The 24133-nt window shown below is 39.2% G+C and overlaps 1 protein-coding gene across 6 annotated transcripts in view; it reads left to right on the top strand.

Moving 5' to 3' along the window:
* The window catches only part of KYNU (kynureninase), a 78554-nt gene that overhangs the window by 14682 nt on the left and 39739 nt on the right, over positions 1-24133 (top strand). For 4 of the 6 annotated variants that reach the window (XM_067549504.1, XM_067549505.1, XM_067549507.1 and 1 more), the window contains 6 exons: positions 109-229; positions 9201-9283; positions 19163-19224; positions 20741-20812; positions 22043-22117; positions 23519-23665. In XM_067549504.1, the coding sequence (XP_067405605.1) occupies positions 109-229; positions 9201-9283; positions 19163-19224; positions 20741-20812; positions 22043-22117; positions 23519-23665 (560 nt within the window). The remainder of the gene's footprint in view (positions 1-108; positions 230-9200; positions 9284-19162; positions 19225-20740; positions 20813-22042; positions 22118-23518; positions 23666-24133) is intronic. The other 2 variants (XM_067549508.1, XM_067549509.1) reach the window with 2 other exon arrangements.

Raw genomic sequence — 24133 nt, 5'->3', positions numbered from 1 at the left:
AGATGAAGAAATAGGTGTTTTTCTGGGTAGGAGGGGTCCTTTCTGTTATACAGCTATATGAAACTTGGTAAAGTTATAAATGAGCTGTTTTATTTTTTCCCCTCCTAGCTGACCCAACATTAGTGAATGAAAATGAAAGCTGCATATACTTTGCCGGAAATTCTCTTGGGCTTCAGCCAAAAAAAGTTAAAGCTTACCTGGATGAAGAGTTGGATATGTGGGCTAGAACGTGAGTAATTACAGGACATGTAAAACATTAATCATCTTCGCTTCAGGGGGGCAACCTTTTATCTTATCCGGAGAACTAGCCTGAGAAGGTTTTTTAAGAAGAATATTGTGTTAAAACTATCCCCAAGACAAGGGTAATACATATTCAGTGTCTTCCTAGCAAAATTGAAATATTCTTTAGAAGGTGTGAGCTGTAAAATAGGCAAACAGAAGAGATCAGTTTAGCCCAGCTTTCATTGGGTAAGTCAGAGGAGGCTCCCATTTGGTTCATCTGGAAAATCTTTAGCCTACAGACTTTAACGAGCTCCATTCAAGTTCTAGTTGTGCTTACACAGAGAATGCACATGCTCATATAATTAATGCTGCTTGCCAATATTCATGATTCAATGTAGTTCCCATGATCTTCCTGTTAGTATTCCTACCTGCTATAATTCATCCCAACAGACCTTAAAATAGGCAAATTCCCCTTTTGATGGCACCCAGTGCAGGCAGTATGGCTACTAGTGTTGGCAGTTTCCCAGCTGTTCCTACACCAGGTCCATACCTGGAAATTTGTTCTGTATGGGAAGAACAAAACTTTCTGTCTATAGCAGAGTCTGAGCAAGCATCTGAACATGGATTAGAACTAGCACCACAGAGTGGACCTGGCATAAGAGAAGCTGGAGGAAATTCAGCACTGGGGACTTCACAAACATCTCCATGTGCTGCTTAAAAAGGGAATTTATTAGAAACCAATTAAACTTGCAATTGAATCATAAAAAATAGCAAGGCAGCAGCTGCTGGGTGCACTATGTGTGTAGCTATACTGAGAACAATTAGATTCAAAGACAACAGCTATATCAGGTGACTAAAAGGGGACCTCCTTCTGATGTAGCTAGTAGAAGCTCTGCTATCAGCAGAGAGTCTCTCTGCACATTACAGCTCTGCTAACCACACTGCATGCACTGTAGTAAAAGTGGGAAGAGCCACACCAATTAGTGCAAGTGCTTCCAATGTGGAGCTGATGTAAGAACACCTGGAGAGTTCCCACTACCAACAAGCTCACTAATGGGACCAAGTTAACTTCAAAATTGAAGAGGGAATGGGGAAGAGTTAGGAGAAGAATAGGAGAGAGAAAAAGACAGGTGATTTCCAAAGACATCTCTGAAGTCTGCCCCTTCCTTTCTCTCTCAGCAGACAAATTCCTTCCCCACACCCTTATTATGTGCTGCTTCAACTACTGCAATCTTCTAGTGTTTCTTCATACAAACTTTTCTATTAGGGCTAGTCAAAATTTTTCTATCACTTTTTTTTCACCAGGGCTTGCAGCTAAACAAAAATGTTCACAAATTTCCTTGAAATTTCCATGTTCTATTGTTCCTTGAACAAATTTCCTTGTTCTAATTTGTTCTAATTTCTAAGTTCTAATTTCCTTGAAAATGTTAATTTTGTTACTACTGGAAAATTCAAAAATGGAAAAACGTCAGTAATTTTTATTTTTTTCTGTGAAAGGTCAAAATTTTGCCCATAGGCAGACAGTCCTATTTTTCAATCTACTGTAATTTATATATCTTCTTTCATGGCCACCCCACCTAAAATCTTATTTATGAGAAGTGTGGGAAGAAAAGATATGAAAGTAGGAAGAGAGAAGGAACTGAGCTGTTGAATTCCAATGTTACCTTATTGTCACTCTTATCCTCCCTCTCCTCTTCACTAAGGGATTGTCAACTTAAATTTAGACCATATGCTCTATGGAGCAGGGAAAATACCTTAGCGTGTGTTGTGAGGTGTCCAACATATATCTGGGCAACTGCAACAGGGGCTAGAGAGAAGGGATACATAATAATGAGGGGGCAGAGAGTAGAAGGGAAGAGAATAACCAGATCAGTGAGTTAGATGAGAAATGAAGAAAAATGGACAGTTTTACTGGGTAGAATATTGTGACCTTAAGTACCCCTCCATTATCTCTTGTAAAGGATTCACTCTTCACAATAACTCCTAAAAGGCCTGACAGACTTGCTATGCTGAACACATTGTTTTCAAAGGGGATCAAGGAGGAGGTATCTAATAAAGGTTTGTCATACTGATTCTCATAATCATTGTAAAATGTATGTACAGATAATATTTGAGGAGTTGTGTATATGTACTGAAAATATGTTTTAACATTTGCATCCCAGGCGGAGATGACAAACAGGTTTTGGGTCAGACAAAAGGAAGTTGATTTACCTATCTTTCTGTCAGCCATGTAGATTAAGCATTGTAGGTCAATACAATGAAAGCACCATTTACATCCGAGTCAACAGAGGGATGGGCAGTCCAACAGGAGACAAGACACTGGAGAATAAACCTGGGGCTGGAGAGGGTGGCGGTATCCTCATTCTGGGGACAAAATAAAAACTTTGTGGGTTATAAGAAGAAGGCAAAAAGACCATTTTTTCCCATTCATTAAGGAAACCCCTTGAAGAGCTGAGGGTGTTCATGAATTCTTGGATCCTAGTTTGACTGAATATAAGCTAGCTCTGAAAAAGACTGAATAATTGTGAATAAATCTATTTATTAAATAGGAAAGATTACCATAGATAAATGTAGACCCAGATTTGCATTTTATATTTTTGTTTTATACATAACCATTTCTGCTTCCATTATCCCCATTCACTGTCATCTGCATCTTATCCTTTGATAATAAACTTCTGATTATTTTCACTATAAATGTATTAGTGCAGTAATGTTATAACGGAGCTGTACCTCAGTTGACTCAAACAAGCTGGTGTATGTACTGTTCCTTTGGGGACAGCTTACCTGGTAATTTCTATGAGCATCCAGTGGCTAAAGGCTGGACACTGCAAGGAGCTCTCTGAGGACTCGGGGGTTGGTGTGTGCCTATCAGTAGGCTGCACAGAAAAAGTGAAGGCTGCAGAGACCTGGATGGCAGGGCTTGTGTGGTTTGAGGCTGTTGATTTCAGGGAGCTGAACTACAGCAGGCACAGACAAGAATGCTTCACGCTGAAGGCAGGTGGTGGGTAAGGTGCCTCAGAACTCTGGGTCCCCCTGGGGCGAGTCACAAGGAAATGACTGGAACAGATGTGACTTCCTGGTGAGGGGTCAGAGATAAGGTGGGGAGGCTGAAAGGTGAAAGTGGGTTCTGATAAATGGATACATTTTCTACAATAGGCAATTGGTAGCTACAGAAGCATAACGTACACTGTAAATGTGGAAACGTTGCACTTGCTTGTTTTAATCCTTAAAAGATGAAAGTTGCAGTTAATAAAAATGGGTTTACAACTTATTTATGCAGCTGGTTGCATTCTTATAGGGGAGGAGGGAGTTGTTCTGAATGAATTTGAACTTTGTGGAGCACTTTTTCCTCTTGGCTATTCATTCAGCATAGCTCTGCAATTTTTGTATTCATTCAAAAAAAAAATTGCAACCCCGTCCATTTCTGTATGATTATCGTACTTTATCAAGGAAACAGCTGACTTCTTTCAAAAGGTTAAAGTTAGATAGCACTCTTCTCTGTTACAATGATGCAGAGAGAGTATATTTCAGCTCCCACACTATCCCTCTTTGTTGGTTTGCTCTCCATTCTTTTATTCCTTTGTGATAATGAAGGATTTTTTTCCCACTCGAATATAAAAATCCAAAAGGAGAGAAGATGCTGCGTGATTCTCCATAAGATCAAAAATGCCTTCAAAACAATAACTAAATCTAAGAAAACAAAAAAACAAAAGATCTGGGTAAACATGATTTCAAACCTCCTGAACGGAGGTAACAAATCTACAAAGGCTTCTTGCCAAAAATACAATTTGTCTCAAAACAACTTACTAAGAAAAATATCAGAAAGTAAAATAATAAAAAATAAAATCACCCTGTTAGCTGCAGAGACACTTAAGGCAACTGAGAGTGTCAAAATTAGGTCAGTACAAAATAGAACAGAGTAGAGAAGTTTATACTTGGAGAAGCCAGCATGCAAAAGGAAAAAAACAAATAAACAAGAAAAATAGAAGTTAGATGTCTGAAGCCATTCAAACTAGCTTATGATGCCTTTTATCTTTTTGTTACCAAGCACAACTAGGTAAACTCTGGGCCTGGTCAGTAGTGTCTGAAGGTTATTACAACTGTTGGCTGTTTAATGCCCTATGTGTTGCCAATCTAGAATTTTGCAGTAGGGGGCAAGTGAGGTAATACAAATAAATAAAAGGAATCAAATAAATATTATGCAAAATATATGTATCTTTATGAAAGCAAGTAAATTTAGTATTTTACACAAGCAATAATCTCAGGAATCCAGACTTTTTGTAAAACAGTACTTCCCATTTTCTATCAGTTTATTAGGGTCTTGGATCTCTTCTCAAACTTCAAAGCCAGTCCATTCAAATGGAGCCTTATATTTCAAATAAGCAAGAGCGGCAAAGGAACATTGCCCAGTAGCTGCAATCAGAGGCAAAATAGCAAATATCCTTAGCAAATATGTGATACAGCATCTAAACAGATTAGGATCTGGGGAGAGAATTAGTTCTATTTACAATGCTGGTTTTGCAGTGTGGTAGGTAACAATGGGAGTGCTGGTGTAGACATGGTAGAGACCACCAGCATTTATAACAACGTGTTTATTCTTGCCCTGAACAGGATTAGAAGACAGTCCAGTGTTACCAACAGTAACTTTTCAGCATGGACATACCTATGGAGGACAAAGCAACTTCATGCCCATAGAAGTAGTCCCTCCAGAACAGGGTTAAAGGCATATAAACCAGGCTGCCTGCTAACACAGATGGGGCTGCATCAGTGCTGTACCCAGAATATTCTGTGCAGACAAGCTATTTAGGGCCTGTTAATCTTCCAGGCCTGTAAATCTTAAAGAGTTTAAAATACCACAATGATGAGGATGTGTCAAAAGACTAGATAGCTGGAAGCCATTCAGTGTGTCCTCAGTGGGTGACAATGTAGCTCATAAGAATGAAAGCTGATTCACCTTCTTGCCTTCCACCCCTAGTTCCTCAAAAATTACACAGGGCAAGAGACACAAAATAAAAATTCATTAGTATTTAACATTCTTTTTTCATTAGACTGAATCAGAGCATATGAGTCAGAGGAGATGGGAATCTTTCATTCTGGGGAAAATATTTAATCTTTATTGGGATATATGTCAGAGGTTTAAATGTCCTGTTGCTTTTTCTCTTGGTTTTGCCTTTATCCTGCTGTTCCATTTAAGTCTTATCGCTATGCATTTCTTCTTTTCTTTCTATAGTTGAAACTATAATCAAAATGTAAAGATCTGTATTGGCTCATAAAATTATTTGCATAAAATATTGGCAAAGGAAGATCCTTACTTTTATTTGTAGATGATTGGGAAGAAGATTCTCTCTTTCTCCCCCTTGTCCAAAGTTGGATGAGAACAGAAGACCCTTGAAGTTGGTGATTAAATAAATCCCTTTACTTTCCTTCTTCAAAACGCTGGTATCATGGCAGAAAATGAGTTCCTTATTTCCCTAGTGAACTTTAAATCAGCTGCGGGATAGACCCCAAGGACTTGGAGGGAAAAATGGCATTATGATGTCTTGCCAAATTGCAGACAAGCAACTGCATAAATATTAATTTACTCAGTGAGAAACTCTCGCTGTAGTCTACACAATGGTTCTGTCTGTATCAACTTTTCCTATGTGCTTTGATGAACCATGCATATATTCATTTATTTGGGTACCTCCACTTAAATCTCTGTCACTACTTAAGGGTAGAATGGAAACAAAATGAGACAGTAGCATAGCTGTCTGATGTACAATGAGCAGAATGCCATGAGCACTGCAGTCGTTACTGAATTCTTAAAGATTATTATTCCCTGTATCTATTAGACTTAGGAATGGGGTGGCATAATATTCAGAGAGATAAATTCTGTGAGGCAGAGCATAGAATTTTACAACCTAAGTGTAATAGAATGTATTGTGCCATCAGCAAAGGCTACAGAGTTCCATGTGATTAAAATTAAAAAGGAGCCAAGAATATGGCTTTAAGTACCGTTTTAGCTGTAATAATTTTTGTCTCTTAGCATTTACGTTGGTCATCAGGAAAGAGACAGGCTGCAAGCTGTTCCATAATAATAACATGAATAATAATAATTAATATTGCCTCTCCTATTCTCGATTATGCTTTTATTTTAATATTTTCTCCCAAAATAAAATATAAAAGTGTCCAAGGTTCATATCAGTTTTCCTGGTAAATTGGAAATTAGTTCTGAAATTGTGTTACAGAGCTGCATGTGGTGAAGAGACCTTTCACCAGTAAATTCACATTAGGTGGACATTAATGTCTATAAAAAGAGAGAAAGCTAAAGAAAGAAGAAAATCCCATAGGTTGTTGTCGCTTTCCACTCAGCCTTCTTTAGAGTGCTCTTTCAGAACTGCAAATCCAGTGAAGACAGAGAGGTAATTCAGCCCAAGGAAAATCCTTCTCTTTTCCTATCAACAATCTATATTGCCAAAGCTTGCTTGGTTGCTATCTTATCATTAAAATGATTTTTGAAAGGGAGTTGATGGCTGTCTACCTTTTATCCTCTGCACAGAGAGAAAGAGAAATTGTTTTATGGATTAAGCCCAGGAACAGGAGCTACAAACTCCTTAGTATTTATCCTCCTGGCTCTGACACTGACTTCTTGCCCAAAAAACACTGATCTCTGCCTCAGTTTCCCCATCTACCAAATTGTAAATAATACTTACCTACCAGAACATTGTCCATTTCCCATTAAAATTATTTCTTTGGAAATTAATTATAAGGCTGGGAAAAGATGCTTCAGCCCAGTCCACAGTGATTGTATCTGCATTGGGTGAGGTAATGTCCTTTGGTCTCAGGCCATGTCTGCACGTACAGCACTGCAGTGGCACAGCTGTACTGATAGAGCTGCGCTGCTGCAGCAGGTGTGGTGAAGACGTACTATGCCAATGGAACAGCATAAAAAAAATGCCCCAGTGAGCAGCATATGTAGGTGTTACTTATGTCACTCAGATGGGTGGAATAGTCACACCCCTGAGCGACAAGTTTTGCCGACATAAGTGGTAGTGTAGACATAACCACCATGTTAAATTTCTTCTCATTTAATATCTTAGGGCCAGATGGTGTGGTTTGCAAGCAAGGTGGGGGGGTGGCAGTGTCATTGCCCATCCTTGCTCCATTGTGCATCTACTGAGAGGCCAGTGCAGGTGTTTGCACTTCCTGAGCAAAGTGGAGAGGAGATGGGCAACACAAATCTTTGTTTAGTTCAGAATTTTTTTTGTACTCTACATCAGTGGTTCTAAATCTAGGAATTGCCCTCTGAAGTGTAAATGTGGCTCATGTCAGTCAGAAACCATAGGATTGTAAAAAGTTCATATATGTGTGGAAGAGAGGTGCTGCAGGGCAAAAACTGATCAGGCGGAAGGCTTGGAACTGCTTGGGAAAAACATTTAAAAGAGGTGTCAGAGGTTAGAGGCCCTTCTGAAGTTGGTGGCTGACTCATACAACTTGTTTGCTGATGCATTAACATGCCAGAGGGCTCACCCTGTGTTTGGGGGAACATCATAAGCCTGCTGCAATTCTGAAGGTTTATTTAGATTACAGGGTTGTTTTTTTTTTTTTTTTTTTTCCCCCCTTTCCTCACAGCTTCTTGTTGTTCTTGTTTTCCACCCAGTTCCCCACTGGCCTGGTTCCTTTTCTGAAGTGGCTTTATTCTTTTTTGATTCAGCCGCATACAGTCAGGCATTTCAGATTTCACATGTGCCCTCCGGTGTTCAGCAGCAGGAAGACTATGCAGTGTATGAGAGAGGAATCCGGGGGTAACATTCCCCTACATTAACACCAGTCTTATTTTTTCATATACTGATTTATTTTGTAATTAAACCTTTGCAGTTTTACATGGATAGATTTGTTAGTACATTGCTTACCTTACAAATGTATCTTTTTGCAGTATTTGTAGCAGAGACGACTTCAAGCCACATAGTTCAGATTGAGGTGTAGATTCCAAATGTTTTAGGGCTCTCGTTTGGTCCCTGTAAAGAGAGGAATCATTTTCAAAATGTAATTTAGAAATACCAGTTAGGGTTTCATGCACTCTCCAAATTCAGTGGACATTTGGATCTGGGGTTCTAGGTCTCTGAATAATTTTTTAGGGAGCAGAGAGAAAATAAAATGTCTGGTTGAGCAGGTTCGTCCCTGAATATATAGTGAAATGCATGCCATTTTATACAATATGATGAATTCAAGTGGACAAAGCTTTTCCTATTCAGAGAGGATGTAAATCATCTCTGTTAAGGATTGCTGTTACCTAGCAGCAAGGAAATCCTCCTGTCCATCCTCCTCCATCCTTTCAGTGCAAAATGCTGTCTTTTGGGGTTGATTGTGGCTTATGCTATGCAGCCATTCAGAAGAGTAAGGTGGTGTATAGCATCACCTACTCCCCTGCGCTGGCTACGAGAATTGTCACTAGCAGTGCAGATGGGAAAGCAACTTCACAGGGTCACTACTTCCCCTCCCGCGCATGGAATTGGTAGGCAGGGATTGGAAGTGCCCTCTACAATGCACCAGTCAGCAGGGTTATGCTAGGTATATGGATGGTACAGATGACTTCCTTTCTCCACACACACACACACACGGACCCAAGTAATGATCTTGTACCCAGTCTTCTCCTGAGACAGTGCAATTATGTGCTGCCCCTTTATACAGGGCTTGTGAAAAGCTGTAATCTAGCCCTTGGTTGTTTTCTAAACATCCATTTTGGAGTTGGTTATTTTTTTATTTATTTTATTTATTGGCCAACATTTTGGATTAAATATTTTCAAGGCTTTAAAACCCGCTGTTAGATGCCAATAAATTCATTGTTTGTTACATTTGTTCCAAGATCATATGGTATAATAAATGAACTGTGTTCAGATTATACAAGCCCCATACTGAGGAGGACGGAGTTATTGTTGTTAGCAATGTACGAAAGGGAACAGCACACATTTTCATCACTTGTTTCTCTTCCTTTTCAGAGGTGTTCATGGTCATTTCAATGGTAAGCGACCCTGGGCTTTAGGAGATGAGTGCATCGTGGAGCTTATGGCTGATATTGTGGGTATGTGAGCCAGAGACAGAACTGTTTTTGAAAAAATGTCACTTTTTTTGTTCTGTGGCTGAAAACCCAGAAACGTTACATCCAACACTAAATTCTCAGCACTTTGTTTCACAGAAGTCTTCCTGAGTAACACTGAGTAACACTTTATTTTAAGGTCTATACATGATTTAGGAGATGAATATAGACAATAATATATGACCATGTATATATCATGAAACTAATTGCAATGAGGGCTTCTGGGATCAACATAAACCTCTTGGTCTAATGCATGAAACCAAAGCCCTTCTTAAAGGGCAGTGGACGTCACTGCATTTCTCTTTTAAAGGGAGAGTTGGAATGGAATAATGATCATTCCTTTGTTTCTAAAGCAAATGATTGTTGTCTAGATGTTTCCTGCTTTTCTTCCTTTATCTTGTCTTGCCTACATGCTCAGGGTCTAACTGATTGCCATATTTGGGGTTGGGGAGGAATTTTCCCCCAGGTCAGAGTGGCAGAGATGCTGGAGGTTTTTTTCACCTTCCTCTGCAGCAAGGGGCACAGGTCACTTGCTGGTTTAAAACTCAAGTAAATGGTGGATTCTCTGTAACTTGAAGTTTTTAAATCATGATTTGAAGACTTCAGTAACTCAGCCAGAGGTTACGGATCTATTACAGGAGTGGATGGATGAGGTTCAGTGGCCTGCGATGTGCAGGAGGTCAGACTAGATCATCACAATAATCCCCTCTGATCTTAGAGTCTATGACTGTCTGATCCAGCATGAAACCCTGCCCCAGGTTAGGAGGTGTTTATCTCATCAGCATACGGGCAGGACCAGCTGGTGCTGATTTGACTGGCGCTGCTTGTGAGCACCAATTCCCACTTTGCGTCTCTGTAAAGAATCTGCCAGGCTGAACAACGAATGCACCTGGTTATTCTAGAGTTAGTATGATGGCAGCCAGGTTGTTTTCAGGACACTAAAAAGACAAGGTGGGTGAGGTAATATCTTTTATTGGCTCAACTTCTGTGGGAGAAAGAGCCAAGCTTTTCAAACTACACAGCACTCTTCTTCAGGTCTGGGAAAGTTACTCAGTGTCACAGCTAAATACAAGGTGGAACAGATTGTTTGGCATAAGCAGTTAACATACATTCTAAGAGACCGCTCATGGGAAAGTGTCCCTATAACACCTTTGCAGTAATAGGACAAAAAAAGGGGGTTAGTGAGTTACAGATTGTTGTAATAAGCCATAAATCCAGTGTCTGTTAAGACCATGACTTCTAGTGTCTAACAAAGTTGTGAATTTAAGCTCCTACGTAGAAAAGACCCATGCCTGCCAATAATGGGGGGCAGGGAAGAGGAGGGGCAGAACGAAGGCAGCCGGCTTCAGCAGTGTTACTGAGCATGGTCAGTACAAGCCAAGCAGCAAATCTGGGAGGGGACACTTGACCCACGTTCCCCCTCTCCCCATGCATCACCTCTGCTCCCAGGCTCATTTTTTTTGAAGGTGCTGTGCAGGTTTCCTTGAGATCAAGGACTGAGATGTCAGATATGGAGAGATCATTTTGTGAAAAGTGTTCATCCGTGGGTGATATGGTGATTGTTGTCTATCATTTTTTGTGAGAGTTCATTCAAGAGTGTAGTGATAGTTGTTGGGGGATTTATTTCACTGGATGAGGTACACCACATGTTGTGATAAGCATATATAGGGATCATGGATCTTGAAAGGTGTGTTGTGAGGGGTATTGATCATCATAGCTGTGAAGATATGTCTTCAGGTTTTCTCCTTCCAACATAGTTACTGCCACTCATTAGGGGTGGATTAATTATATTTCTGGGAGAGCTCTCTCCCATCAGCATAGAGGTGCTACATTAGAGATCTTACAGCGTGTAGCTGCACCCATGTAGCTGCATCGCTGTAAAATCTCTAATGTAGACATAGCCTGAGTGTTGTCCATTGTCTTGTAGATATTTGAGGCAGGCATCAATGTCGTTATTGTGAGGGATGTTGGTGTATAGGGAGGTGGCATCCATGGTGGCAAGGATTGTGTTCTGAAGGAGGTTGTTGATACTGTAGAGTTTCTGGAGAATGTCAGTTTCTGGAGGAAGCTGGCCCTTTATGTGTGTGGATTGAGGATGGCTTTTCTGAGTCCTGGTATTCCTTCAGTGAGAGTACCGTGGCCAGATATGATGGCTTTGCCTGGTTCCCTTGTTTGTACACACATTGAAGGTCCCTGGGGAGTGTTCATGGGGGGATAAGCTTGTAAAGTTTTTCTTGGAGTTGTTGTTTGCGAAGGATTTGTTGATATTGTTAAATTCCTGGGTGAATTGTGATGTGGAGGTCTTGTCTGAGTTATTTATAGTGGATGGTGTTGGAGAGTTGTTGGTTGGCCTCATCAACGTAGTCATCACAGTTGAGAACGAAGATGGCACCCTCCTTTGTCTGCTGGTTTGATTACTATCTGATGGTTGGATTTCAAGGACTGTATAACTGCCCGTTTGGCAATAGAGAGATTGTGATGGATGTGATATTTGTTAACGATTTCACAGTCAATTTTTTCCCCCGGAAGCAATCAATATAATGATCAAGCATGTAGTTTTATCTTCTGTGGGGTGTCCAATAAGACGATTCTTTTTTCTCATGATTGTCGGTGGGGACATTGGAGTGCTGTCATTGTGAAAAAATTCTTTGAGGTGGAGTCAGCGAAATAATTCTTCTAGTTCTCCATGTGTTAGTATGGTATCAGGTTCTGTGGTGGAACTGAAGTTCAGTCTTTTGGGAGTCCAAGATAATTCAGCTCTGATTAGGGGTAGTATGGATAAATTGATGATGTCGGGGTGTCGTTTAATGTCAATCAATCACTATGCTTTCAAATGAACTTGCACAAAAAAGTAAAACAACACCATATCACCCATGGATGAACACTTTTCACAAAATGATGACTCCGCATACTCAAAGGAAACCAGTGCAACACCTTCAAAATATGAGCCTAGGAGTTTAAATTCTTAATTTTGCTAGACACTAAAAATAATGGTCTTAATAAAGACACTGATTTATGGCTTATTACAACAACCTGTAACCCATAAATCCCCCCCTTTTTTGTCGTATGACAGCAAAGGTGTTAACAGGTCACCTTCAATGGTCCTTTAGGCTACATTTACACCGATGGTGGTAAAATCACTGCCGCCGGATCGATCTGTCAGGATCGATTGAGCGGTCAGTGAGACCCACTCAATCGATCAGGAAGTCGACTGAGTAAGTCCACCCCCTCAAGTAGCGTAGTGCTGTGTCGACGGGAACACTGTTCCAGTCGGTTCAGAGTAGTGTGAACAGCACGCAGAAGGGAAGCTGAGCAGTCAACGTTAGTTAGAAAACTACTCTGCATAGTTTGCGTAACTCCTGTTGACTGCCGCTGAATCGTGGGGTCAGTGTGAACCAGCCCTTAGAGTGTGTGTTTACTACTTATGCTAAACAATGGTTCCATCTTGTATTGAGCTGTGATGTTCTCAGTAAGTTTTCCAGACCCGAAGAAGACAGTGTATCTCGAAAACGACTTTCTCCAACAAAATTTCGTCCAATAATAGATATTACCTCACTCACCATGTCTCTCTCATATCATAGAAATAGAAAAACAGTCCAGGAGAGTGCTCCTGGGAAGCTCAGCAGGCCTACATTCAATGGATTGGGTTTGCGTATGAATTTGCCGTAGTAGTTCCTCTTCAGAGCCATGTGTAAGTGATGATATAGGTTTTCCACCTTGGCTGCCTTCCAAATTGCTGTTCAGGAACAGGAAATGGTGTAGGCAGTGTCTCCTTTGGTCCCTTTCTCTGTCCAAACACCGGAGTTTGTCTAGATTAAGAAAATAAATTGAAATTAGGTTGGTGGTAGCTAGCATCTTTTACTTCAGTTTAGCAAATTGAGGCCAACCCTCAACATTAACCCACTAAATTGAGGTATTAGATGTTAACCTTTGTCTACACTACGGAAAAGTCAAGGTTAGATCAGACTAATGCATGTTAGCTAAATCCATTTTAGCCTAGACCTCTTTTCTTACTTCAGAGAAACACAGAGTGGGAAATCCAGTACATACCTGTGGCCAAGGGGAGAATAGTGGAACTCTGGGAAATGAAGGGAATGCCTGGAAACATTAGAGAATGTTGAACATTCCTTTTGATTATTCCTCATATAAGTTCATGTTAGGATACTTAACTCATATGAAAGAAAGTTTTCATTGTTTTCTTTTTTGAAAACGTTTACTTCTAACAGGAATAAGAGGAAAACTATTTGTAAACCACCTGGTGGTTAAGTGATGCTCCCAGCCAGCTAGGACTCTGTCAGTGGTTACTAGACCTGAGATAATAGCAGGAAATCTAATCATGGGCACAGACTGAAAAGCCAACTCACAGGCAGATGTTTGTTTGTTTAATTTCCCTCAAACACACATGCAATTGGTTTTCGTTCATGTGAATGTTTGGGCAAGAGCTTTTATTTGAGACTACAGGAATCCCTTTCTGTACAAACAAGTATATTCACTTTCCCACCACTCCTGGATATATGCAACACAAGCTGGCACTATATATGCTACCAGGAAAGAAGGCCATCAGCCCCACTAGTGGTGTCAATGAGAAATGGGGTCCAGCAAGCAGCAGTGTCTGCCAGGGAGAAGTGGATGCGGAGAAGGCAGCATAGTAACAACCACAGCCATTACTTGATGTAAATATAACAAGTTCACCCTCAGTCAGGAAGGAATCCAGCTATTTTAAAATTTGGGATCTATATATATAGCCAAATAGGTTTTTTATGCAGAAGAGGACAAGACTTTAAATGTCTTAACATTCACTAGTACTGCTTCTGTGGTGCTTATAGCTTTTCCTACATCGTCCCTTCAACACCCCAATGATTTCTTCAGACTCTCCTCTAGATCATAAATGTTATGAAATCACAGAACAAAACCCCATACCATTTATGTGGCTGTTCACAGGGCTATGAATATCCAGAGGTCAGTTTGTGAACAACCCAATTAGCCTGAGTACACTGGTAACCCTGACTCTCCAACAATTACAAAAAAAGATTGTGATTTTTGTAAATGTAATCTGTTCATGGAAAAGTCACAAAAAATATAAATAAAAACCAAGTCTGATTAGTTGTTCAGTGTGAATAGTGTGAACAGCTTTAATTATTTTTCTGTCTAGGATCTAAGCCTGGCACCTATCAAGCATACTATGTAGTACTACTTAAGAGGTACAACAATACCTCTTTTTGTAGAGGTGAGTTTTGCAATTAGCTCTGAATACAGAGAAGTTAGTAGTCATTCTTATTTCATCTGGCAGTGAGTTCCATAGTTCTGATCCAGGTCTTGTGAAAGATCTGTCTCCCACAGTCACAAGTCTCTTCCCACTGGCCAACATTTATTGTTCTGGTGCTGTGTAGCTGTTGTGTGAGGTTGTGTTCAATGACAGAAATGTGATCTCTCAGGTAGCTAGCACCAGTTCCATGCAGGTCTTTAAAAGTCAGGACAGAGACCTTGAACAGAATTTGAACTGCACATCTCTGCGCTGTGGCCACTTTGTGCCACCACCAAGGGGACAACACATACCCCTGCATGGAACAACCTTTGCCTATTCAGTTCAGAGATGCTTTGCAAGTTCTGCACTGCCTCCACATAAGCCCTGGCATAGGAGACACTCCAGGGGTGGACTGGAGTGGGAGCACACATAGTCAAGGCAGATCTACATCCTGATTCTCCATTGCCACAAGCCCTGAATGAGCTATGGCAGCAGGAGATGCAAGTTATAGCAGCCCTGGGGCTGACCTAACCTTTATTATTGTATTATAGTAGTGCCTAAGAACCTTAGTCATACACCCCTACTCTATTAGGTAATGTACAAACACAGAACCAAAAGAAAGTCCCTGCCCCAAAGAATTTACAAGCTAAGTATAAGACAAGAAATAACAAATGGATACCAACAGATCAACAGGATTATAAAGAGACAATGAGACAATAATGGCCAGCATGTTAGGCTGAGGTCTCAGCACACCAGCTCATACCTTGTCCCGCAACAGCGTACAATAGGTCTGGTGCATGTATCCTCCCTGCTGACCCTGTGCTAGTACTGGTGCAGGGATAAATCTAGCTGCAAATGTTAAGTGCAGTGCAGGAAGTTGAGAATTGGGGCAATGTGTTCTGTGTTGCAGAGTTGCATTATGTATTCCACCATAAAATCAGTGTATTTTAAAGTACTTCAGTAAAAGAAAATATGCACAGCTTGATGAGAGTTGTTGAGTAGGAAATTTAAATCTTTGTGTATTGCCATCTCATTTCTGCTGTTACCAATCTCCCTGCTCAGCCCTTCTCTTTCACAGCACCCGTAAAGCCGTTATAGTGTATCTTATAAACATTTCTGCCTGTCTTTTGCCAGAGTCAAAATGTTTTGAAGTTGTTATAGCTTCGTCCATTTTAAGCAGTGTGAACAATGAATAAAGGTCAACACACCATTAACCTGTTTTTGTTGTGTTTTCAATTCTTCAATGGGCAGGGTTCTCTAGCCCCGTAGCACCCCATGGCAGTTAAGGTCCATTATGTACCCATGTTCTATTTGTTTTTTTCCAAAGGTAATATAACTGGGCTGTAAAATGTGGTCTAAATTGGAATTTGGCATTAAGATAATCAGCCCAGCAGGATTTTATTTGTGGGAAACTTCCTTAGAACTAGTTTGCAGAATCTAGATGATTATTTCTTTGACAAAGAGCAAATTAAGATAATAAATATGCTCCCCCAAATAATGGATGCATTGTCAATGACTTAGAATAGTAATGACTCCATAATATGGACTGATTATTTCAGGCTCTTTTTTTCCCTTTTATATAACAGTGACAAAGCAAAGAGAATAAATATGAACCAAAACACTGTATTAAAATGTTCTCCTCCAATGTGGTATTTACAGTTAAGCATTCTCCCCAGCAACATATAATGCTGAGTATACCAATGTGTGTCAAGGAGAGAGGAAGACTGAATTCTGAATTTTTCCTTTAGTAGGTTTAATGGGAGGACATAAACAGAATGTTAACACTGTTTGGTAGTTTATATTTACCATATTATAGAAGAGGAAGAATAGTCATAGCTTATTCTGAGAAGCAGTAAGTGTATGTTGTCTAGTGGGATTTATTCAAGAGTGGACTAAAGGTTGTAAAGATTTTCTTTTGTCCATTTAAAGATTTATAGTTCTATAACACCTTGCTTATTAAATGCACACACATTTTCTTTTTAAATGAAAGTTACAATGGTAAATATATTGTGAAATGCAGAGTCAAGGTCACTAGACGTGAAAGCTCTTTTCTTTTTTTAAGCCAAATAGCATAAGAGGGAAACGATAATCTTGGCTTTTCCTACTATACTTTTATTAAAACATTACAACCTTGGCAGGATCACCTTCTGATGAAATAAGACTAACTGTATTGCTGCTTTTGTACAATGTGCTCAGGGCTCAGGAATGTCTCTGTTGAGGAAAGACTGAGCAGATTTGTGGTGACATTGAGTGATAAACTGTTTTTAGGATTGGGGCCTTTAGCCTTTTCCAATCATTGCACAAAAATTCTGGTGAGAACCAGGCTCCTGTTGCAGTGATGGGGGTAGAGGGGTGACTGGCAATGGCTGCCTAACACAATCAGAATTATTTCCAAAGTTGTAACAAAGATGGTACTTTACAAACACTGCTTCCTTTCATTAGAGAAAAGATTTATCAAGCAGAATATATAGGCGGTTGTTCTGTCTCAGCGAAGCGATATAGTGCAAAGTTAGGAGATAGCAGTGGCAAACATCATTTTGTCTCTTGAATGCTAGGTCTTTTAATATAGTAATAGGTTAACTAGATCATACAAGGGTTGTTTCTTAAATACAATGCAGGTTATAAAGGATCCCTATAGCTTGGATGAGGCTTGCTTTTGTGGCTGTGAAATTCAATAAAGGAAAGCTTTAAATAAATATATAAATTACAGGAGACTAAGACTTGTGATAAATAGTGTCATATTTAATTTGGGATATTGGCATGCATTTTTGTTCATGTGTCAAACAGTACAACAAGACACATGCAGAGGAAAGGTAGTTCCAGCTCTGCTCTGGGCCTAGTTAGTAGGGGTTCTGTGGGTTTATGGAAGTAGGGAGATAGGGGCAGGGGACCCATCACTACATGGTGCCATGCCTTTTTTCAGCCCCCATGTTTTCATATAGAAATTGAGGATTCAATTCATACAGCTCTGAGCAGCACTAACTCCATTTGGCTGCCTTCATAGCACACATAGCAGCCACATAGCAGCATGGCACCTGCAGGAGCATCTGCCCAGAAGAAGAAAGGGTAGCAGAGAAGGGTTGGTTGGGCGGGAGTGGAGTAGTTTCTTACCTAGTCCTAATCCAGGTTTGATGTGCTTGCCCCCCACAAACGTCACAGTATTTCAAACCTCTGCCCACCAAGTCTGGAAAGTCTATGTGGGGAATTCTTTAGGCAATCTCCTGACTCCATAGAACCTTGCCACGGTTCCTTCCATCTGGTACAATGGTAGCTTGAATGACATGCCAACCGAAGACCTCTTTAGATTGTAAACTCTTCAAGGCAGTGACCATCTGCTACTGTGTTTGTACAGTGACTAGCACTGTATAATTAATAACAATAAATAATTCTAGACAGCACAGTGCTTAGCCATTCATTCAGTGGTAGCAACTGATGCCTACTGCAGGTGTGTGATCCCTTACACAGAAGGTTTGAAGCAGTAAATACATGTAGTTTCCAAACCCACTGGCCATGTGCCATTCTACTTCAGGCCCATTCACAAGCACTATATTTTTCCAATGCTGGTGCAGAGACAATCCCACAGAACAGTTCTCTGGAGCACAATGGGTTACAGAGTCATGGTGCAAGATCCTTCTCCTCATCTGCTTCTCCTCTTTGTGAATGTGTTCGCTTTCCCCTTCAAGCATTAGTCTTTTCTCATTCTTCTATGGCTTCTCTTTTTCTTCTCCCCCTCCTCAAGCTTACCCCATCTCAGTAGAGATGATTAGACAACTCAGACAAGCCCCTCTTCCAGCCAAAGAGATTTGGCAAAGTGCTAATTCATCTTTAGGGTGCACAGGTGTCTGTAATTCTTTGCAACAAAAGACATGAAACCAAATCCGGAAACTAGTCATTTTCCATGTCTAAGCTTTGCCTTTCATAACACGTAGTCCTTCATCCTGCCTAAAACTTCCCCAGCAACGGATAGGAGTTTGAGGGTTGGTTCATAAATAAGCAGTTAGAACAATACTGGGAAAAATCCATTAGTTGTGCCTGAGGTTCCTATGAACTAATATAGATGTATGGAGGCTATCTCAGAGCTTTGTACTCAGAGCTGAATCCAAAAGCTTGATGGTGAATATTTTTTTTCTTTTGTAAGACATTGTGCACATCCAATAATAATGAATAATTATATTTGGCAAAAGTCTTTATTTTTTATTAAGGATGCATTTTAGCTTGGCATTACAAGCTAACCATTTGGGGAAAAAAATAGATGATTTTCCCTAATATATCTTTTTGTCTTGTATTTGAGATATACTTATAGCAAACATACACTGTGGTTGAATGTAGCTAAGGTATTAATGATAACAATAAATCAACTGGTGTTTTGCTGGGAAATGAAGCTACTTCGTTATCTCTTATTTGCTATATCAAACCTGAAAAATAAATATTTTTTGTCAGACTGACACAGTGAGTCAGACAGGAAAACTTTTTATTTCAGTGGGATGATACATCAAACGTGTTTACCTTCTAGTCTATTGAGACATTGACTGAAAACCATGCCTTTGCTTTTTACATCATTTTACCAGACTTTACAAAGGGTGAAAAGAGAGAGAAACTTCTGTATTGTTACTTTTCAGGTGCTCGTAAAGAAGAAGTAGCCCTAATGAATGGCCTGACTGTTAATCTGCATCTCCAGATGGTAAATTCACTCTTTTATGCAATATTTAGTAAATTTGATGTTATCAAATCAACTTTGTCCTTATGTCATGAATTTGCAAAGATTTTATTCTTCATTTATTAATTTGTTAATTAAAATATCTTGTGGAGGTTCCTACAGGAAACACAGGAGAATGATCTTGATGCCTAGAGGATCAGGGACTGAATCATGCTGAGTGCTCTGACCTGTGTATTTGTATATACAGTACCTTGCTCAGCCCATAGGAAACACAAAGCACATAAGATGGGCAGCAAAGCTCCTTTCCTCAAATCTTTTAAGGACAAATCTGATCTTTTCTCATGTGCACTATATGTCAATGACTAAAGGGTAGTATTTAAGACTCTTGTTCAGGAGATGTGGGTGCACATACCTATTATTTGTTTCTTGAATTTCCACATGCATTTCCAGAGTGACATTTTGACAGCTGCTCTGACAATCCTCTCAAAACACCAGAGTTCAAGAAGATTCTCATCTGCAGAAATGGATGTGTTAACAACTTCCTTACAATTTAAGCCAAAAATGCATGCATGGTATGTGGCTCATCATGTGGAGGAGTCTAGTATATAAATATAACATCTGGTAAAGAATCTTTTTACCATTCATTATGAAACTAGGAAGCTGACTTCATTAGGCTCAGTTCACTTCATGGCCCCCGAGTTCTGTGAACAGTCCGAGCCCACACTTCCTCTGCATCTTGTGAAAGACATTCTGTCACTTTGGATCCCACACTAAATGAGAGGGGGGATAGAAAATGGATGGGCTATGGTTAGTGGGTGAGGCTACAGACAGTGCACAGGTAGAAGAGTCATTCAGCTTGGGGCTGTATTATATATTTTGTGGAGCATCACCTTGGAAGTCTTGCTGTTGTGGAGCCACAGGCGATACTGTGAGCAAGAACTGGTACAGAGACACAGTAACTGAATGAATGAATGACCCAGGCTTTCTGTTGATTATCTAGGTTTGGAGGTAACCCCTACAATGTTCATTGCAGGAGGACGGCAGCAAACACCAACACCACCATAGGATGATAGTGGGAACTTTGTGGAAAGCTCAGGGCTCCCTCTGCAAGCTTTGCTATAGAAGGGAATAATCTGGACCTTGGTGGTTAGAACAAGGGGATGGAAATTCAGGATTGCTGTCTTTTATTTCTGTCTCGGCCAGTAATTTACATGATTTGGCCAAGGTCATACAAGCCGGCTGAAATCCTGGCCCCACTGAATTTGGTGGGAATTTTACCATTAACTTAAAAAAGTTTAGGATTTCACTCTGAACCTCTCTGTGGCCCTCCTTACAAATCTGTAAAATAGGTACAATATTATAAATGTTTTCTACATCAAAGATATTGTAAAGACTGAATATTTTTCAAGTGTACTGTGATTATTTTGACATGCTTTACATAAATGCAAATTGTTTGTACTTTTCTTAACTTATACATGGGAATCAATTCTTTAGTCTCGACTTAGATAAATGTTTCAACGTATCTTGTTTTTTTTAACAGTTATCTTTTTTTAGCCCTACTCCAAGTCGCTATAAAATTCTTCAAGAAGCCAAAGCCTTTCCCTCTGACCATGTAAGAAATTCATATTTCACCATATTTGTATTATTAATCATATTTTGGAAAGAGTATCAGTAGCTTGATTTGAATATTTATTAGCTAATCTTGTCCAGGTAACATTACAATAAAAATAAAAACTGTCATATGCTTTTGAGCTCAGCATGTTTTACAGATTGTAGTTTTACTCCTTTCGTTCAAATAAAAAATGTTACAAGAGAAAAATATTGAATGGGTACATTGATTTATTAGTCTTTTTAAAGACATTGAGCAAACTGCTGGCCTAAATCAACTGAAGTTGTAGCTGTTTTATTAATTCATGTTGCTGTTTTACTTTATGGAAACCAAATCAATAGAAAACTCACAACATTAACACTTGTATATCCCCAGACAGAGATGGAAATGCTTGTTTTTTTAGCACTTTAAATTACTATTTCAAATATAATTTGTGTGCTATAAAATAGGAGACAATAGTCCGTGCATCACATCTTACAGCAAATTAATCTTCAAGTTTGTGGCCCAGTGCTACTTAATCATCCACTCAGTAAACTCTTGGAAATTGATAAGAAATTTTATCTTTAAAGCACAATGAAATGACTCCAAATATCACTCATAGGATTATTTGTTACAAAGACGGTAGCACAGATGCATGAACTTCCAATTGCCTTTATTCTAAGCTACAGAGCTCAACAGTCATGTTAGTCCTTTGTTCACTATGACTTCATTTCTGCACACTCTATGCCCTCCATTTATGTTCTTTTGACACCCAATAATAACCTGTACAACTGCCTTCACTTCAGACCACCGTACTATAATTACTAACTGTCTACATCACAGAATTTCTGTTAGACTATATTTGACATTATCAGTACAGTCTCTTTAGTGATAAAATCATTGGCTGAGATATTCAAAGTAGTCTTAGAGTTATAGATGTTGGGTGGAATTAGTAGTAGTATTTTCTAGTGCCTATGAGATCCAGTCATGGACTAGGATCCCACTGTATGTGCTACGTGTTATTCAATCACAGAACAAAGGACAGTTCCTACTCCAAAGAGTCTTCTTGGTTCACTAAAGTCAATGGGAAATTTGGCCCTTTTGAATGTAATGGGGCCAGGATTTCACTGTTAATTTTAATGAAAGATGTGTGTCTAAATTCCGTGGTTGATCTAAAAATCTCAACCATTTCTTGTAAGTTTTTTCTTCTTGTTTGTTTTTTGCTAACATGTAGTATGTGAAATTCTTTTTCAGTATGCTGTCCAGTCTCAGCTTCAACTTCATGGACTTGATGTGGAGAAAAGTATGCTCATGATAAAGCCACGCAAGGTTTGTGAGTGATATAAATATCAGAACTGTGCTCTCCTTGTTAACATTAGCTATATATGTGTATTTCCTATAAGAATGAAGGTTTCTTCTCCCAAATTCTTTAGCATCTGCTGTCCACTTGTTATGTATATTGATCTCCTCTTATGTTTCTATTCATATGCCTAGAATTTTCAGATAAACTTATCAATTGCCACTAATTGTCTGTTCTTTGGCGCTCCATATATTTCTGATTTTAAGGACCAATATTATCTTTGTTGTCTGACTTAGATTGCTGGGCTCATCTCTTAGGAAGAAAATAATCTTTCAAAACAGTTATTTATAGTATATTTTTGATTGCCATAAAGCAATAGGTTCCTAAAAGAATGTGAACTCAGAAGCATCAGAATGTACCTTCCTTATAATTTTCTGTCATAAAAGATTGCCATAAAGACAACATACTGTATCTTCATTACCACAATCTAAGGATTGTCTGCTTCAAAAAATATTTAATTCAGATCATTTTGAAGGATTACATTGCCATCCCTTCTCAACATGAAGAACTTTGCCACCTAATTCTAATATGGATGATGAGCTTTTGGATTCTAAAATCTGAGTTATCTTGTGAGGCGAGAGAGCCAACTAATGAATCCTTGATAGATGTTCAAAGATTAAGATAATAGCAATTACTTCCAATTTAACAAATGTTACCCAAACTCTTTGCAGTAGCAAGTTTAATTTCATTCCAAGTTTTCATTGCCAAGGGATCACCTAGACAGTGTGTTTGTATGTGATACCTTGTTAAGAAGAAATGTGGGGTGAAAGAGGAGGAAAATCTTGCTACAAAGAATAAAAATTAGATTTTTTTTCTGTTGAAATTTCTTTATATTTAATGACTTTGAGTTTTGGATTCTTTTGTACTTCTGATTATGTCAGACTCACTTTTTTTTTTAAATATAAATATGGCAGATTTAGAATAGCTCCTTGTGGGAATATAAATATGTGTGTACTGAAAAGTAAGCATGAGACTTAATAGACAGCATTTAAGGCTTGTGGGTGTCATAAGTTTCAAACGCCACACAAAAATCATTATATATTCTGTTTGCACCAAGATCTTTTTATATTGTAAATTAAAACTGTCTGAAATACTAAGAGCACTGTATCATGTAAGAAAGCAAAACAAATGTTTTTAGGAATCTACCACCTTGACAATAACTTTCTAATGATTTTTCATTTTTTGAAGTAATCTACTCAAAGGCTATTTCCTGCCTCTATCTTAGTAGATCATTGCTGTGCTAGGGATTCGCTTTTGATCTCCCTAGGCAAGCGGCACAGCACATAGTAAAATATAGGTTATGAAATAAGACATGACAGTTTCATTACTGCCAAGGTGGATGTAAAACATGTGCTTTAACTTTATTTTAGGGGGAGGAGACCTTGAGAATTGAAGATATCCTTGCCAGAATTGAGAAGGAAGGCGACTCTGTTGCTGTAATTCTGCTGAGTGGAGTGCAGTACTACACAGGGCAGCTGTTTGACATCCCCAGAATAACAAAGGCTGGCAAAGAAAAGGTAGAACTGTTCCAAGACTACTTCTCTAAAATCAGTTTTAAAGAATCCTTTTTTCCCGCCATGAAATATTTTAACTGTCACCTTTTGCGGAACAGAACTGGACAGGCATGTATCCTGTAGGGTTCTATCTAAGTTATATTCCTGCATTTCCCATAGAAATCTTATAGGGTGGCTTAAAAATCTACAGAAAGGCTATTATTCTTTATTAAATTCTGAAAGGCCCTTCCTTAAGGGTTCTGAATAGGGAAGGAAACGATACCCCAAACTCTGTTTAAACCTATAGCACTGTGTGCTAGACTTCTATATTTAAACAGAATTTAGATATGTTCTCTCTCTTCTCACCCACTCACTGGCAGCTGCTATCACAGCATTTTGCTTCCAGACAGCAGGGCAAGGTGAGTTCCCTGTGGAGCTGACAGCTTTCTGACTCAGCTGATCAGTTAACAGGAGACAGGCAGGATACTGAGT

This window comes from Emydura macquarii, unplaced genomic scaffold (assembly GCF_026122565.2).
Source record: "Emydura macquarii macquarii isolate MOO-44397 ecotype Brisbane River unplaced genomic scaffold, CSIRO-AGI_Emac_v2 contig_1253, whole genome shotgun sequence".
Taxonomy (NCBI): domain Eukaryota; kingdom Metazoa; phylum Chordata; order Testudines; family Chelidae; genus Emydura; species Emydura macquarii.
Note: the sequence above shows the minus strand (reverse complement) of the source record. Positions and strands in the feature narration are given on the sequence as shown.